The 16,467-nt window shown below is 72.9% G+C and overlaps 3 protein-coding genes across 3 annotated transcripts; 1 reads left to right on the top strand and 2 right to left on the bottom strand.

Moving 5' to 3' along the window:
• Window positions 1-3,085: 3,085 nt before the first annotated feature.
• AURANDRAFT_67153 (hypothetical protein) lies at window positions 3,086-4,159 on the bottom strand (the record flags this gene model as incomplete). Its single annotated transcript, XM_009042554.1, has 2 exons — window positions 3,086-3,525; window positions 3,688-4,159. The coding sequence occupies 2 exons, from the start codon at window positions 4,157-4,159 to the stop codon at window positions 3,086-3,088; spliced, it is 912 nt and encodes a 303-aa protein (XP_009040802.1).
• A 4,152-nt stretch (window positions 4,160-8,311) lies between these two features.
• Window positions 8,312-9,388, top strand: AURANDRAFT_32598 (hypothetical protein; the record flags this gene model as incomplete). The annotated part of the gene is made up of 1 exon (XM_009042637.1): window positions 8,312-9,388. One exon carries the CDS (start codon window positions 8,312-8,314, stop codon window positions 9,386-9,388), a length of 1,077 nt encoding a protein of 358 aa, XP_009040885.1.
• A 3,436-nt stretch (window positions 9,389-12,824) lies between these two features.
• Window positions 12,825-13,178, bottom strand: AURANDRAFT_15454 (hypothetical protein; the record flags this gene model as incomplete). The annotated part of the gene is made up of 1 exon (XM_009042553.1): window positions 12,825-13,178. A coding segment is annotated over one exon (354 nt), but the record flags the coding sequence as incomplete, so codon positions are not given.
• Window positions 13,179-16,467: the final 3,289 nt, after the last annotated feature.

The raw sequence follows: 16,467 nt of genomic DNA, 5'->3' as shown, positions 1-16,467 counted from the left end.
CCGGCGCCTCGTCGTCGACGACACGGCCCAGTTCGTCGTCGTCGCCGCCGAGGCCGCGGACGGCGCGGGCGCGGCGCTCTACGTCGCGCACGTCGACCCGGAGGCGACGCGCGTCGACCACGTCGCGCCCTTCGCCGTGTCGCAGCCCGTGCTCAGCCTCGTCGCCCTCGACGCGCCGCTGGGCGGCGACGGCGACGCGCACGACGCCGAGGCCGACGGCGAGCCCAGCGGCTTCGAGGTCCAGCTCTTCTGCGTGCAGACCAAGGCGATCCAGCAGTACTTCCTCCGGCCGTCGGCGCTCTACCCGGGCGCCGTCGAGCCGCGCGGCGGCGGCGCCGCGGCGCCGGCGGCGCCCGCGCCGCCCGCGCCGCCCGCGCCGCCCGCGCCGCCGCCGCCGCCGCCGGGCATGCGCGACGACGAGCCCGCGGCGGGCGGCGACCCGCTCGCGCGCTTCGCGGCGCTGCACCTGGGCCAGGGGTCGCCGTCGCCGAGCCCGCCGCCGCCGCCGACGCTCGACGCGCCGCGCGCGCCGACGCCCGCGTCGCGGCCGCCGTCGGCGCCCGCGTCGCGGCCCGCGACGCCCGCCGCGCCCGCCGCGCCCGCCGCGGCGCTCCCGCGCGCGCCGTCGTCCGAGGAGATCCTCGCCGTGCTCGAGGCCGCGAACGGCACGCACCGCGCGGAGCTCCGGGCCGAGGCGCGCGACGCGGCCGCGCGCGCGGCCATGGACGCCGCGCGCCTCGCGACGGACAGCGGCGTCCGGTCCGTCGCGCAGATCGTCAGCGAGTCCCTGGCCCGCGCGGCCGAGGACGGCGACCGCCGCGGCCGGGACCAGAGCGCGCGCCTCGCGCAGCAGTTCGACCAGTTCGCCGCGGCCATCGCGGGCCGCGAGTCGCGCGACGCGCCCGCGCGCGACCAGCGGCAGCTCGAGGCCGCGCGGCTCGGCAGCCTCGAGGCCTTCCGCGACTGCTTCGCCGCGCAGCTCGTGCCCGCCGTCCAGGCGGCGACGCAGCGCATGTTCGCGCAGGTCGACGCGCAGCTCCAGGCGCGCCTCGACCGCTTCGAGGCCGCGGAGCGCGACGGCGCGCGGCGCCTCGAGGCCAAGGTCGACGCCCTCGGCGCGAACGTCGCGACGCTCCTCGAGGCGCTCAACGCGCGGGGCGGCGGCGCCGCGGCCGCGGCGCCGCCCGCGCTCCCCGCGCCGCCCGCGCCGCCCGCGCCGCCCGCGCCGTCGGCCGCGTCGTCGGTGCAGGCCGAGCTCCGCGACCTCGCGGACGCGGGCGACTACGACGCGTGCGTCTACAAGGCCGTCGAGTGCAGCGACGTCGACGTGCTCCTCTTCGCGCTCGACGCCGTCGGCCTCGAGACGGTCCAGAGCCTCCGGCCCCTGCCCTTCGGCCAGCTCACGCTCCTCTGCCTCCTCCAGCAGCTCGGCACGACGCTCGAGCGCGACGGCACCATCGCGCTCAAGCTCGAGTGGCTCCAGCTCAGCATCCTCGGCCTCGACGCGGCGAACCCGCGCATCTCGAACCACGTCCCCGAGGTCCTCAAGCAGGTCAAGACCTGCATGGAGAACCTCAGCCACCCCGTCAAGGCCGAGCACCACGCCAAGGTGTCCATCCTCGCCCACATCATCAACTCGCTCCTCGCGCGCTAGCGCCGCGGCCCCGCAGCGCGCCCCCCGAAAAAAAACTCCCCCTCGGCCGTATACGACGCTTCTGCTGTGCGCGGGCGACGTCGCGCGACGCCCGGGCGGCGGCGAGGGCGGCGGCCCGGGCGTCCCCAGGGAAAGTGTCGAAACTTGAAGGCCAAAAAAGAGGCGTGCGTCGCGAACAAGAAGATCTGCGACAAGGTGGTGTCGAAGACAGAGTGCACCAAGAAGCAGAAGAAGGCGTGCCCGATCTGCAAGAAGTGCGTCATGTGCGAGGACTCGGCGACCTGGAAGAAGGGGAAGACGACGTGCGCGGTGATCGCGGGGATGACGGAGAAGAAGGCGGCGAAGCAGTGCAAGAAGAAGGGCAAGAAGGACAAGACGATGCCACTGGGCAGCCTCGCGCCCGCGTCGCGCCCGTGACGGGCGGCGGTTCCGCCGCGACGGCCGCCGCCGCGACGGCCGCCTCGCCGCGCCGATGAAGTTCGCCGTCGCCCAGAGCACGTCGTCCGCCGAGTCCTGGGACGGCCGCGACGACGACGCCGAGGCCGCCGCCGTCGAGGGGCTCACGGCGTCGGCGCGGGCGCGGCGGGGCCTCGGCCCCTCGGCGCGCGACGGCGCGCTCGCCTCCGTCGCGCGGACGGCGTCCGCCGCCTACGGCCAGGCGCGGCGCCTCCTCGCGTTGCTCGGCGCGTACCTCACGTGCGGCGGCCGCGCCGAGGCCGCGGACGACGACGTCGCGCTCCGCGACGTGCCCGCGGACCCCGACACCGCGCCGCTCGTCGACGCGTCGCCGCTCCACGGCGACGACGACGCGCCGCCGCCGCCGCCGCCGCCGCCGCCGCCGCGCCGCGAGCACTCGTTCGGCGACGACTCGCCGCTGCCGTGCCCGTCGCCCCCTGCGTGGAAATCAAATCTTCAACCCTACTTCAATGTGGGTGTATTCGAATGTTTTGACACAAGCACTTCCGCTGTGCTTCGAGAACTCGACGAGAGCCATCGATTCGTCCAAAAATCAGCCGAATCGACGTCGAATTGACCGAGCTCGAGAGGTTTGAAGTTTTTGCTGGACAGGGCGTTCCACTGGTTGATTTCCACACAGGTCGCCCCTCGCCGCGTCGAGCGGCGGCGGCCTGACGCCGGGCCTCGCGCGGAAGCAGTCGCGCATGGACCCGCGCCTCGCCCGCGTGCCCTCGGACCTGCCGCTGCCGCCGCCGCCGCCCGCGGCCGAGGGCCTCGTGGGCGTCTCCGACGTCGCGCCGCGCGCGCGCGCGCCGTCCTTCGAGGACCTGCGCACGCTGTCGTCCCACGAGACGATCCAGGACGTGCTCAACAGCTCCCGGGCCGCGCGGCACCGCGCGCGCGAGGCCGGCGGCGTCGTCGCGCGGCCCCCGCGGAGCCCGCCCCCGGGCGCCGTGACGCGGCTCTAGGGAACGCCTAGGCCGAGGGGGCCGGTTCGCGGCGGCCGGCGAGGCGGCAGATGTGGAGCCCCGTGCCGCGCCACTCCTCGGGCACCTCCGACGCCTCGGAGAAGGCCACGGACGCAAAGTGGGCCTCGAGGAGCGCGAAGAAGGGCGCCTCGCGCTCGTCGACGCGGCGCTTGTAGGCGAGGTAGACGACGGAGGCGGGCCCCGTCGTCGCGAGGAGCGTCGCGAGGAGCTGGGGCAGCACCTTGGCGTCGTAGAGGCAGTCGCTGCCGAAGACGACGTCGAAGGGCGCGCGCGCGGCGACGCCGGGCGGCGGCGCGTCGCCCCAGGCCAGGGCCTCGACGGCGAGGCCCGGCGGCAGGGCCCCGTCGGCGCCGACGCAGGCCAGCGCGTTCTCCCGCGCGAGCGGCGCGATGGACGCGAGGTCCGTGAGCGCGACCGAGCCCGCGCCTGGGCGGGAAAGGGCGATGCAACGTCGCTTCAACGCGAGCGTTCCCCGCGCGCGCGCTCCGGAAACAGCATCCACGCTTCGAGACCGCTCCGAGAGCTGATCGCTCGTCCAAAAATCAGCCGAAACGAGTGGAACGCGGCCGAGAGAGGAGCCTCGGGCACGTCGCGCCCGTTTCCCGCCCTGGCCCGCGCCCCGGAGCCAGCAGGCGAGCCCCACGAGGCCCGTGCCGCAGCCGAGTTCTAAGACGGACGTGTAGGCGTCGGCGAAGCGGCCGTTCGCGAGCTCCGGGAGCCGCGGGAGCGCGTGGCATAACGCGCGGCCGCAGTTCCAGACCACCGCGCCGATGCCGCCCTCGCCCATGCGCTGGGCGAGCTTGAGCGTCGGGAGCCGGGGCCGGCCGGGGATCGCGGGCAGCTCGCTCCCGAGGTCCACCTTCGTCGAGTCCTTCTGGGCCGTGACGAAGTCGACGCCCAGCGCGCCGCCCGTCGTCCCCGCGGGCGCGCCGAAGACGTCCGCGGCGCTCAGGGGGAAGGCCAGCGGGGGCAGCTTCGCGGCGCGCTTCTTCTGCGCCGCGAACCAGGCCTTGAGCTGGGCCCGGTCGCCGTCGCCGAGGTGCGCCGTGAGCGACGCCATGGGGCAGCGCTGCGGTCGCGTTCGAGCGGGCGCTTTGAAGCGCTGGGCTGCCCCCCGGGGCGCGCGTCCTTGTAGTCTGCAGCGCCATGGAGGTATCCTCGGCTCCAGCGCCGCGGCGGCGTCTGGGGCGCGCCTCTCCGCTCTCTCACCGCGGGCGCCGAGCGCCCTCGGCCTGTGCGGCGCCATGATCTCCCTCGCCGGGCGGCGGCCTGGGAGCCGCCAGTACGAGCGGAGCAGCAGCGAGCCGAACCTGAAGCAGCCCAACTACATGGCCCCGCTGAAGCGCGACTACCACATCGACCCGCTGTCGCCGGACATGCTCGGCCCCCTCATCGATCTGGCCTACTGGTCCAACTTCGTCGAGGTGCGGCGGGACACGGCGGCGGCGCTGGCGGCGCTGTCCATGAACAGCGACAACCTGTCCATGATGGCGCGCGCGGGTACGCTCGGCGCGGTCCTCGCGCTCATCGGCGACGGCTCCCGGAACGCGCGGACGGACGGCGAGTGCATCCGCGACGCGACGCTGGCGCTGGCGCAGATCGTCAAGGTGCGCGAGATCAACGAGCGGTTCCTGATCAACCCGCGGGGGCTCGACGTCATCTTCCGCATGATGCAGGGGAGCTACAAGTCCGTGAAGCGGCACAGCCTGTCCGTGCTCCAGAACCTGTGCCAGTCGCGGGCGGCGAACGCGACGGTCGTCGGCAAGGGGGGGCTGCGCCACCTCTTCGCGTTGATCCAGAACAAGAACGACGACATCCGGCGCATGGCCGCGGCCGTCGTGTCGACGATCGCGCGGACGATCGAGCGGCGCGAGATGCTCTTCGACAACCACGTCATCACGCTGGGCCTGCTCATGCTCCGGCGCGAATTCCTGGACAAGGAGGAGGCCGTGGAGATGTCGCTCGTCGACTTCTTCTGCGCGCTCGCGTCCGTGCCGTCCGTGCGGCAGCCTTTAGTGCGGAGCAACGTGTCGCTCGTGCTGCTGCGGAAGCTGAAGACGCAGCACATGCCGCTGGAGACGCTGGCGAAGATCTTCAAGTGCGAGCTGAGCCTGGCGTCGGAGCCGGCGAACCACCACCGCATGCTCGAGGAGGGTTTGCTGGAGGTCATCGCCAAGGCCGTCTTCGTGGACCTGCCGGCGCGCTTCGGCCTCGCGTCGCTGTCCGTGCTCGGCGCGCTCGACGTCGGCGGCGACGAGGACTCGAGCCTCGGCTCGACGGCGGCGTCGAGCGCGCCGCGGCCCGACGACGGCAAGCGGACCTGGGGCTCCGGCGGCGGCGCGGCGGACGCGACGCGCGCGATCACGCAGCGCCACAGCCCGCCGCAGCAGATCATGCGCCACTGCGTGTCCATCGTCAACGAGCTCACGCACAGCCCGGACTGCTGCGAGCGCCTCATCCAGTCCCAGATCCTCATGCACGTGCTCCAGGCGTCGATGACGACGTTCCGCCGCGACCGCCGCATCGGGAGGACCGTGTCCTTCATGGTGCGGCGGTTGACGCTCGTGATCCGCACGCTGCCCGGCGCGCGGAAGCACGTCCACGCGCTCGCGGCCCAGGGCGCGCTCCACGCCGTCGAGGCCCAGCTCGCGGGCGCGGACCTCGACCAGAAGTCGTCGGCCGCGCACGCGATCGCGGCCATCTCCGACTTCAAGGACCTGACGCACCTCCTGAGCCAGGCGAACCTCGTGCGCGAGCTCGTGGCCCTGGCGTTCATCCCGGAGAACGAGGAGCCCGTCATGCGCCTGATTACGAGGTGCTCCGACGTCGAGGGCACGCGGCGGCTTTTAATTAACCTCGGCGCGCTCGACATCCTGCTCAAGCTCATCCCGCCGTGCTTCACGCACGCCGAGGGCTACGGCGCGGACCTCATGCGCACGCTGGCGAACATCCTGGCCGCGGCGAGCGCGGAGGAGAAGAACGACGTCGTCCGGAGCACGGCGATGAAGACGGTCCTCCGCATCTCCAAGCTCGACTCGCACCCGGGCAAGGCCAAGGCCAAGCAGGTGCTCAACGCCCTCGGCCAGGAGGCGTCCGCCTTCATGGTCCAGTTCGCCGTGCTGCACTTCGCGAAGCGCATGAAGGACCACAACTTCCGCCGGAAGATGAAGGAGAACAAGGCGCGGTTCACGTTCACGTCCGAGGCGCTCGCCAAGGCCAAGGAGGACGACCCGGCCCTCGCCGTCCTCGCCAAGGCCAACCCCTTCGGCTAGGGCCCTAACTTGAGGGGAGTCGAGCGCGTTGGGGGGGGAGACAAGGCCAGAGGGCTGAGGCAGCCTTTTGCAACTTCACCATGAACTGCATCGAGCCGCAGCGCTGGGCAGCCGGCTTGTGCTCGATTTGTGGCGCTCATCAGCGCCGCCGTCGTCGCATCGCCGGACCCCGCGGACGTGGAGCGCGCCCTCCGGCGGACGCCCGGGCCCGAGTTTCGCGGCCACGACTTCGCGTCCATGTCGTCGGCGCTCAACGGGCATCTGCGGCGCCTGTCGCCGAACTTCCGGCCCTGCGAGTCCTTCGCCTACGAGGAGCTCGTCGGCGTCGGCGCCGCGGTCTTCCGATCGCGGGACGCGGCGCTCGCGGCGCTCTACGCGCCGGGCGACGGCCGCGCGCCGCGCTTCGGCGACGCGGCCGCCTTCGAGGCGCACGCGGCGGGCCTCGCGCCGGCGACGGCCGACGACCGCGCCGCGCTCCGCGACGGCCTCTGCCACGAGGTCGCCATGTGGCTCGCGCACCACGTCGGCGCCGCGGCGCGGCGCGAGCTCCTCGAGACGCTCGCGCTCCCGCTGCTCCCGGAGGCCGAGCCGCGCGGCGCGCCCTCGCCGGCGGCGCGGCGCGAGCGGGACGCGCAGGTGTCGTGCCAGCAGTGCCACACGGGCGAGATCCGCGCCGAGTGGGCCAACGCGACGCTGCCGCCGCCGCCGCCCGCCTACGGGCCGGACCCGGGCCGCGAGCGGCTCCGGTCCTGCGACTACCAGAACGACCCGCCCTGCGGGCCCTGCGACGGCCTCGGCGGCCGGCGCGACGGCGACGGCGTCGACGGCTTCGCGCCGATGCCCTGCGACGTCGTCGGCGTCTCCGCGGCGCCCGTCGTCGCGCGCTACCCCCGCGCGGCGACCGCAGCGCTCGCCGGCGACACGCGGTCGCCCGTCGCGGCGATCCCGAAGCCCGGCGGCGCCTACCTGTGTGAAAATCAACCACTGGTTTGGGGGGTCCCCACCAAACTTCAGAACTCTCTATCTCGATCAAATCGAAGTCGATTCGGCTGATTTTTGGACGAATCGATTGCTCTCGTCGAGTTCTCGAAGCAGAGCCGAAGAGTCCGGCGCAATCCGTTCAATTACGCACATATTGAAGTCGGGTTGAAGATTTGATTTCCACACAGGCACCTACGAGAACCTCAGCGCGACGCTCATGCTCGGCTGGGAGCGCGACGACTCGGTCATGCGCTACCGCTACAGCTTCTCGTCGGCGGCGCAGATCTACCTGCAGACGGCGGCGATGCGCGACGCCGGCGACGCGGGCGCCATGGTCACCGTGTCCGAGAGCAAGTGCGTCTGCGTCCCGGCCATCGCGGGCGTCATGCACCTCGACGCCTTCGCGCCGCTCGACCCCTACGACGCGCGGCGCGACCTGCCGGGCGACGCGGGCGGGCTCGCCTACCTCGGCCGCGTGAACGTGTCGCTCGACGACGGCTCGGGCCGGCGCGCGGTCGCGGACCACTACATGAAGTGGGCGTTCCACTTCCTCGTCGACGCGGACGAGCGCTCGCCGAGCTACGGGCTCCCGCTCCGGCTCTACGGGCCCTACGGCGTGCGCCAGGTCTTCCGCGACTGGGCCGTCTCTGACGACGTCGACTACGGCCTCTTCGAAGTGCCCCGCCACTGCCTCCTCGACGGCCCCGCGTGCCGCTACTTCGCGAACCGGTCCCGGGTCGAGTAGGGCGCGCGCTTCTTTTTTTGAACCTTGAACCTGAGTGCGTCGTTGCAACATATCCCGCCGGCGGGATATGTTAAACCGCGGCGAGCGCTCCCTTCAACTTGAAGTTCAAGGTGAGTACATCATCTTCCGCGGCGTCGGGGGCAAGGCTGTGTGGCTGTGTCAGACGGCCTCGTGCATGCCCTTGTCGTCGTTGCTGCTGCTCCTGTCGCTCGCCATGGCCGCGACGGACCTCGTGAACACGCGCTGGGTGCTCGCGCAGCGGCCCGGGCAGCGCGCCTTCGACGCGGACCAGGATTGCAAGAAGGAGACGGCGCCCGTGCCGGCGCTCGCGCCGGACGAGGTCTGCGTAAAGGTCGAGCTGCTGAGCGTCGACGCGTTCATCCGGACGATGCTCGACGCCGAGGCGTACCACGGCGCCATCGAACTCGGCGACCCGCTGCCCGCGCTCGGCTACGGCACCGTCGTGGCCGCGGGCGACGACGCGAAGAAGCACGTGGGCAAGCGCGTGATGGGCATGTGCAAGGCGCAGACCCACGCCGTGGGCACCATGGGCATGGAGGGCTTCATGCCGTGCATGGGCTTCCCGGGCGTCCCGGAGACGGCGAGCCTCGGGCTCCTGTCCGTCGCGACGGGCGTCGCGTCCTACGTCGGGTGCTTCAAGGTGCTCGCGCCGCCGCGCGGGGGCGAGACGGCGCTCGTGTCCGCGGCGGGCGGCGCCGTGGGCTCCATCGCCGTCCAGCTGCTGAAGACGACGGGCGCGCGGGTCGTCGGCGTCGCCGGCGGGCCCAAAAAGTGCGCCTTCGTCACGGAGCGGCTCGGCGCGGACGCGGCCGTCGACTACAAGTCGCCGACCTTCGCCGACGACCTCGACGCGGCGTGCCCGGACGGCATCGACTTCTTCCTCGACAACGCGGGCGGCGACACGCTGCGGGTCGCGCTCGACCGCATCAACATGCGCAGCCGCGTCGTCGTCTGCGGCGCGGCGTCGCAGTACTCCGGCAACCTCAACACGGGCCGCGACGACAAGGGCCAGGGCGGCGCCGTCGTCGGGCCGTCGTCGTACCTCAAGCTCTCGGAGAAGAGCTCGACGATGGCGGGCTTCAACGTCATGCACTACTTCTCGTCCATCCCCCTCGCGCTCTTCAACCTGTGCTGGTACCACTGGCGCGGCAAGGTCGTCGTCCACGAGCAGATCGAGGAGGGCCTCGACGCGTTCCCGGGCGCGCTCGTCAAGCTCTTCTCCGGCGGCCACTGCGGCAAGCTCCTCGTCCGCGTGGCCCCCTCGGCGTAACACGTCAGCTTACGGCTTGGAGACCGAGCGCCTGCATCCCCCGGATGGCGAGGCCCGACGCGGCGAGGGACCGGAGCGACCGGCCCGCGAAGAGGAGACACGCGCGCGCGCGCGGGCGGCCCGCCGTCGCGGGCTCGACGAGGCGGTGTTCCACGAGGCCCTGGAGGACCTGGTAGGACAGGTTGGACACGACCGCGACGAAGCAGCCCGTGTAGACCGCCGCGGCCCAGATGGGCACGGCCGGCGGCGCGGCCGCGGGCGCGGCGACGCCGAGGCGCGCGCGGAGCGCCGCGAGCGCCGCCGCCGCGCCGTAGCCGAAGGCCGCGGCGAGGAAGCCGACGGCGAAGAGCCGCGGCGCCGGCGACGCGACGGCCGCGACGCGGCGGCGCGGGCTCGCGCCGCGCTGGAACGCGTTCGTCACGGCGCCGTCGGACGGCGCGGCCTGGAACGACGCCGCGAGCTTGCCCGCGACGGCCGTGAGCACGCCCGCGACGACGTAGTCGGCCTCGCGCGCGAAGGCGCCCCGGCGCCGCTGGGCCTCGGCCGCGGCCTGCAGCGCGGCCGCGAGGCAGCCCTCGAGCGCGAGCTTTTCGCGGAACCGCGGGTCCGCGGCGGACCGCGCGCGCCAGGCCCCGGCGACGGACGACGCCGGCGGGAGGGGCGCGCGGACGGCGCGCCGCGCGGGCGCGCGCAACGCGCCGGCGCACGAGAGGAGCAGCAGGAGGCGCGTCATTTTGCGCAGGAACCCGCCCGAGGCCGACAACGCTGCCCAGTCCGTCAGCGCTCGAGACCGACAACAACGCGCCGAGCTTCAGCGCGCGAGCCCGACACCACTGCGTCGAGCCCGATACCACTGCGCTGGCCTTCCGCACTCGAGCCCGACAACCACGCGCCAAGCTTCAGCGCTCGAGACCGACAACAACGCGCCAAGCTTCAGCACTCGAGCCCGACAACAACGCGCCGAGCTTCAGCACTCGAGCCCGACAACAACACGCCCACGCGCGGACAAGCTCCTGTGGCAAAAAGGCAGCCCTCGGCTTTGGTGGTCTTCCCCCCAACGCGCCGACTCGCTGTTGAAGTTGAAGGCCATTTCTAAATTCTGTAAATCGGTTTCTATATCCTAAAAGGTGTAAGTTTGGGCCAAGTTTGATTCGCCGATATCGTTATGACTCAGTAAGGGGGTCCGCGCGCGCGCAGCCGCGCGCCGCCGCGGGCCCGGATCCGGTCCGTTCCCCGCCGTAGGACGACGAGCGGTCGCACCGTGGTCGGCCGCGCGCGGGTGGGCGGCGTCGGGGCGCGCGACGCGCCGGACGGGGCCGCGCCGGGCCGCGCGGGGGAATTAGCACTTGAGGTAGACGTTGACGCTGGCTGGACTGATGTCAGTCCCAAAACTAGCGAGACCAAGGACAGCACAGAATGTCCGATATGGCAGCGACGGCTCCGCCCGCGGCCACCACGAGCACGTTCAAGTTCGCGCAGACGTCCCAGGCGACCGCCTGCAACCCCTGTGCCCCCGCGGAGGCGGCGCCCCCGGCGGAGGCGCCGGCGAAGAACGAAACGTCGGCCGCTCCCAGCGATGCTGCAACGGCAGTTGCCGAGGAGAAGGCGGCGGTCGTGAGCGCCTCGGAGAGCGACAGCGAGTCGTCGGCGGCGACGCCGCGGCGCTGCGGCAAGTGGAGCGCCGAGGAGGAGGCCTTCACCGCGCGGCTCATCCAGAACTTCGACGCCGGCCTGCTTCCCTCGCGCGCCGCCCGCGCCCAGACTACGCCGTTTCTCCTCCTCGCCGCGCGTCACGCCGCGCCTCCCCCCGCAGGCTCGAGAACGGCACGACGCTCCGCGCCTTCCTGAGCAAGAAGCTCAACTGCTCGACGATGCGCATCTCGAAGAAGTTCGCGGGGAAGAAGTGCCTCGGGAAGCAGATCTACGTGCGCAAGGCCGCCGAGGGCGAGGACGCGAGCGCGGAGCTCGCGGCCCTCGCGGCCCTCGAGAAGGCCTTCCTCGAGGGCGCCTACAACCGGCCGCCGCCGCGCGCGAAGCGCGCCGCCGGCGGCGGCGCCAAGGGCGCGCGGCCGCCGGCGAAGAAGCGCGCGCGGCGCGCGGGAAACGACGACGGCGCGACGCGCGCCGGGTCCTCGGCGTCCTCCGACGACTCCCTCAGCGACCTCAGCGACGACCTCGGCGCCGGGACGTCGCGCGGCGACGACGACGGCTACTTCCTCCCCGCCGCCGAGGCCAAGGCGGCCGAGGACGTGGGCCACCTCATGTCGGCCTGGTCCTACGCCCTCGAGTCCTTCGACCTCGTCGCGCCCGTCGACCCCCACGACGACCTCCAGATGTTCGACATGCCGGACCTCGGCGCGCCCGGCGACGACGAGGCCGCGGACGCGTGGGCCGAGTGCGGCGACGTCCCCGCGGGCGTCGCCCTCGTCGAGCCCGCGGACATCTTCGACGTCCTCGCCCCCACTTGTTAGGCCCCATTGCACCCCCCCCCCCCCCGCCCCCCCCACCCCCGTCGCGGCGACGCGGCCGCCCCCGCCGGCGCGCCGCGGCCGGGGCGCTAGAGAATTCACCCGACGGCGTGTTTAGAGGTCGGCGCGCGCCTTCATGGCCGCGATCTCCGCGGCCTGGGCCGCGGCGAGCGCGGCGACGTCCGCGGCGCGCGCGTCGTCCGCGCCCTTGCGCGCCGCGCGCTCGGCCGCGACGAGGCCCGCGATCTCGTCGGCCTGCCGCCGCGCGGCGTCCGCGGCGGCGCGGCCCTCCTCCGCGGCCTCGCGCGCGACCTTGGCCGCGGACGCGCCGACCTTGGCCGCGGCCTCGCCCGCCTCCTCGTCGTCGTCGACGAGCGCGAGGCCGTCGAACTCGCCCTCGAGCTCGCGGAGCACCTGCGCGGGACACGCGACTATGCGCTGTTTCGCTCTCTGGGAAGAGCTCGACGAGAGCACCCAATGCGTCCAAAAGTCGAGCCAAAGCGACGTCCCGAGAAGTTTTCGCCGGACGGGGCCGTGCTCCCGCGCGGCGGCGCGCCTGGCCTTGCTTCGCGTCGACGAAGGACACGAAGCCCCGGCCGAAGCCCTTGGGCGCGCCGTCGACGAACCTGCGCGCGCGCGCGGTCCGCGGGCGCGATGGCGCGCGCGCCGCCGGGCGCCGCGGGACGCGCTGGCCCTTGAACTCGAACTCGTCCGCGCGGTAGTAGCGGCCGTCGCCGTGGGGCCTGTGTGGAAATCAAATCTTCAACCCGACTTCAATGTGCGCGTATTCGAATGTTTTGACACGAGCACTTCCGCCGTGCTTCGAGAACTCGCTGAGAGCAATCGATTCGTCCAAAAATCAGCCGAATCGACTTCGATTTGACCGAGCTAGAGAATTCTGAAGTTTGGCCCCGACGTCCCAGCTCACTGGTTGATTTCCACACAGCGCGGGGCTTGCCCGCGACGACCTCGCCCTCGTAGGTCGCGCCGTCGCGGAACCGGAAGCGGCCGATGCCCATGGCCGCGTTGACCGCCGCCTCGCCCTCGTAGAGCTCGACGGCGCCGTCCGCGTCCTTTTTCGTGATCGCGCCGTAGCCGAAGATGCGGTCGCCGACGTACTCGCCGTCGAAGGTCGCGCCGTCCTCGAAGACGTAGGACCCGTAGCCCTCGCGCCGGCCCTCGACGAAGGCGCCGCGGTAGATCGCGCCCGTGTGGTACTCCAGGATGCCGAAGCCGTGGGACTTGCCGGCGGCGAAGTCGCCCTCGTAGGAGCCGCCCGTGGGCATGTCGAAGCGCCCGTAGCCCTCGGCGCAGTCGCCGACGGTGCAGCCGCCGGCCGCCGCCGCGAAGTCGGGCGGCGCCGCGGCGACGGCGGGGGCGACGAGGAGCAGCCCGAACCTCTGGATGGCCGCCATGGCCGTGCGGTCGAGCGGGAATTCTTGCCTTTGTCAACACGAGGTCAACGTTGAGCCACGTAATGAGCGCGCGATATCTCCGCCTCGCCGTCGCCCTGCTGGCGGCGCCGGCGCTGGCGCTGCGCACGGTCAGGTGGAGCGTCCAGTCGACCAAGTCCGTCGCGGCGAGCCCGACCTTCGCGGCCTGGTTCGAGGGCGGGAGCGCCGCCGTCAACGAGGCCATCGTCGCTGCGAACGACGCCATCTCCGGCACGAAGGACCTCGGCGGCGGCCGCTTCGAGGCCCGCGTCAAGTCCGCGTCGTTCCCGCTCGTGCAGCTCGAGCCCGTCATGACCTTCACGTGCGAGCGCGACGGCGGCGCCGTCACGGTGCGCCTCGACGACCAGCGCATGGAGGCCACGGGCCCGTCGTGGGCGACGCGCATCGTCGTCGCCGTCGCCGAGATCATGGACACGACGTCGAGCTCGCGCTTCTCCGTGGCCGACGGCGAGCTCACGTGCGACGCGACGGTCGAGGCGTCGTTCAACGTGCCGCGCTGGGTGCCCATCCCGCTGAAGAGCATCCAGGAGGGCGGCCTCAAGGCCGTGACGAAGCAGGTCGAGGGCGACGTCGCGACCATGGTCGTCAACCTCCTCAAGAACGACCCCAAGGACGAGTTCGAGGTCGGGAGCGGGATCTAAGAGCGGGCGACGGGCGGGGGGGCGGGTTTCAGGACGGCGGGCCGGCCGCGCGCGCGGCGCGCTGGCCCTGGCGCTTCGCGATGGCCATGGACCGCGCGCTCGCGACGCCGTGGTTGTGCGAGTGCTTGTCGCGCTTCCGCGCCTCCTTGTGGAGCGCGTGGAGGTCGTCGAAGCCGCCGTCGTCGTCGTCGTCCGCCGGCGCCGGCGCCGGCGGCGGCGCGGGCGCGGGCGGCCTCTCCGCGGCGCGCGCCTTGCGGTCGGAGACGGACTCGCGCGCCCGGCGCTCGAAGCCGGCCAGCACCGGCGACGACGGCGCGGGCGGCGCCGGCGGCGCCGCGAAGGGCGTCGCGGAGTCGCGGCGCGACGCCGACGACCGGCGGCCGGACGACGCGGCGCTCGGCCGGGAGCCGCTCGCGGCGCTCGGCCGCTTCTGGCGCTGGAGCCACGCGAGCGCGCGCGCGTCGTCGTCGCTGCTGTCGTCGTCGTCGTCGCTGCTCGCCGGGGGCGCCGCCTCCGGCGGCGGCGCCTTCTCCGGCGTGAAGCCCGTCCGCGTCGCGTCCTCGGACGCGTCGGCGGGCGCCGCGGCGGGCGGCGGCGCGGCCTCGTCGGCGCGGCTCCCGGCGCGCGACCGCGCCGTCGGCGCGTCGGCGTCGCCCGCGAGCCTCGCCGTCTTGGGCGGTTCGGCCAGGCCCCCGACGCTGTGGACGCGCTTCATGGCCGCGGGGAGCGTCAGCGTCGGCGGCGGGCCGCCCTCGGGCAGCAGCGCCGTCGACGCGGAGAAGCGCGGCGTGAGGCCCGTCGCGTTGTGGAGTTCGTCGCCGTCGACCTTCACCTCCACCTCGACGGCGTCGGCCATGCTCCTCGGAAGGCGCGAGCGGCGCCGAGGCGCGGCGGGACCTCGGTTTTCAGGACGCGCAGTTCGCGCTCTGGCTGGTGGAGCGCGTCTTCGAGGCTTCGGGCTCTGGTACAACATCGCCGCATGTTTGCATCGGCAGCTTCGGCCTTTTGGGGCAGCCCGAGCATGTCTCGGTCCTTCTGGCTGTTGCTTTCGGCCGCAGGGTCTCGGTCCTTCTGGCTGTTGCTTTTGGTTGTGGGTGCGGCGGCCAAGTTCTCGTGCCTCGACGAGTCGGGCGACGCCGTGGACCACTTCTACGTCCTGAAAGGCAACGCCGGGAGCGACGCCTACCTCCTGCTCGACGGCGACGACGAGTTCAAGGCGGCGAACTCCTTCGACTCGTCGTCCAACGCCGTCGTGCGCACCCTCAAGCAGATCTACGGGACGCTCCCGTCGAGCCACGCCTTCACGCTCTACAACGACGAGACCGACGAGGGCACGAAGAGCGAGACGCGCGGCCACAGCAAGGGCGCCGTGCTCTTCGACGGCGACCAGGGCTTCTGGCTCATCCACTCGCTGCCGCGCTACCCGGACCGCCGGTCCAAGGGCTACGGCGGCCTGCCGGACACGACCTACGGCCAGAGTTTCGTGTGCCTCACGCTCGACACCTCCAAGCTCGAGGACGTCGGCGCGCAATTGATGCTCCACTGGCCCCAGCACTACGACTCGTCCGTGTCCGACGACCTCGCCGCGGCCGCGCCGTCCTTCAACGCGACCCTGGCCGACGTCAAGTCGACGGCGAAGTCGTCGACGAAGACCTTCTCGACCGTCGGCGCCCGCGCCGGAAACGCCCGCGCCGGACCGGCGACCCTGTCGCACCGCGCTCGCTCGCATCGACGCCGTGTCGGCCGATGTTCGGACGCATCGTTGGCTCTCGGCGAGGTCATTTCAGAGAGCACCACGTCGCGACGTCGCGTCGACGACGTTCGTCTAGGTCGACTCGCGCGAGTTCACGCACTACGCGAAGTCGGCCGCGTGCGACTGCGAGCTCTACGAGGACGTCGTCGCGCCGGACCTCGGCGCCCTCCGCGTCGAGTCCTGGATGAACGGCGAGCTGAAGAACAAGATCCCGTCGTCCTGCAAGAGCGCCGGCTTCGACGAGGACGTCGAGGACGTGCACAACGTGACGTGCGCGGGCGCGTCCTGGCTCGAGACCCAGGACCACAGCAAGTGGGCCGTGTCCGCCGCGTCCGCGGGCGCGGCCTGCGTCGGCGACATCAACCGCCAGTACAGCCAGGCGGCCCGCGGCGGCGGCACGCTCTGCTACGCGAAGAAGGACGTCTTCGCCGCCTTTGACGCCCTCGTCGCCGACATCAACGACCCGTGCTAGGGCGGCCGCGAAGACCGCGCGCGGCCGCGCGCGATCCCGTAACGAACGGGCCCCTGCGCGACGGTCCGGCCCCGGGACGGGGGGCGGGGACGGCGGGCACGGGGGTTCCGGCACGGTAAATGCGCTCAGGGCACGCGGCCCGGCACGGGCCCGGCACGCGGCACGGCACTCGGCACGGGCCCCCGGGCACGGGCCGGGCACGGGCCACGCGGCCCGGCACGGGCCCGGCACTCGGCACGGGCCCCGGGCACGGGCCGGGCACGGGCCGGGGAGGCCCGGCACGGGCCCGGC

Source organism: Aureococcus anophagefferens, assembly GCF_000186865.1.
Source record: "Aureococcus anophagefferens unplaced genomic scaffold AURANscaffold_34, whole genome shotgun sequence".
Taxonomy (NCBI): Eukaryota; class Pelagophyceae; order Pelagomonadales; family Pelagomonadaceae; genus Aureococcus; species Aureococcus anophagefferens.
The sequence above is the reverse complement of the archived record's forward strand: the minus strand, read 5'-3'. Positions and strand labels throughout refer to the sequence as shown.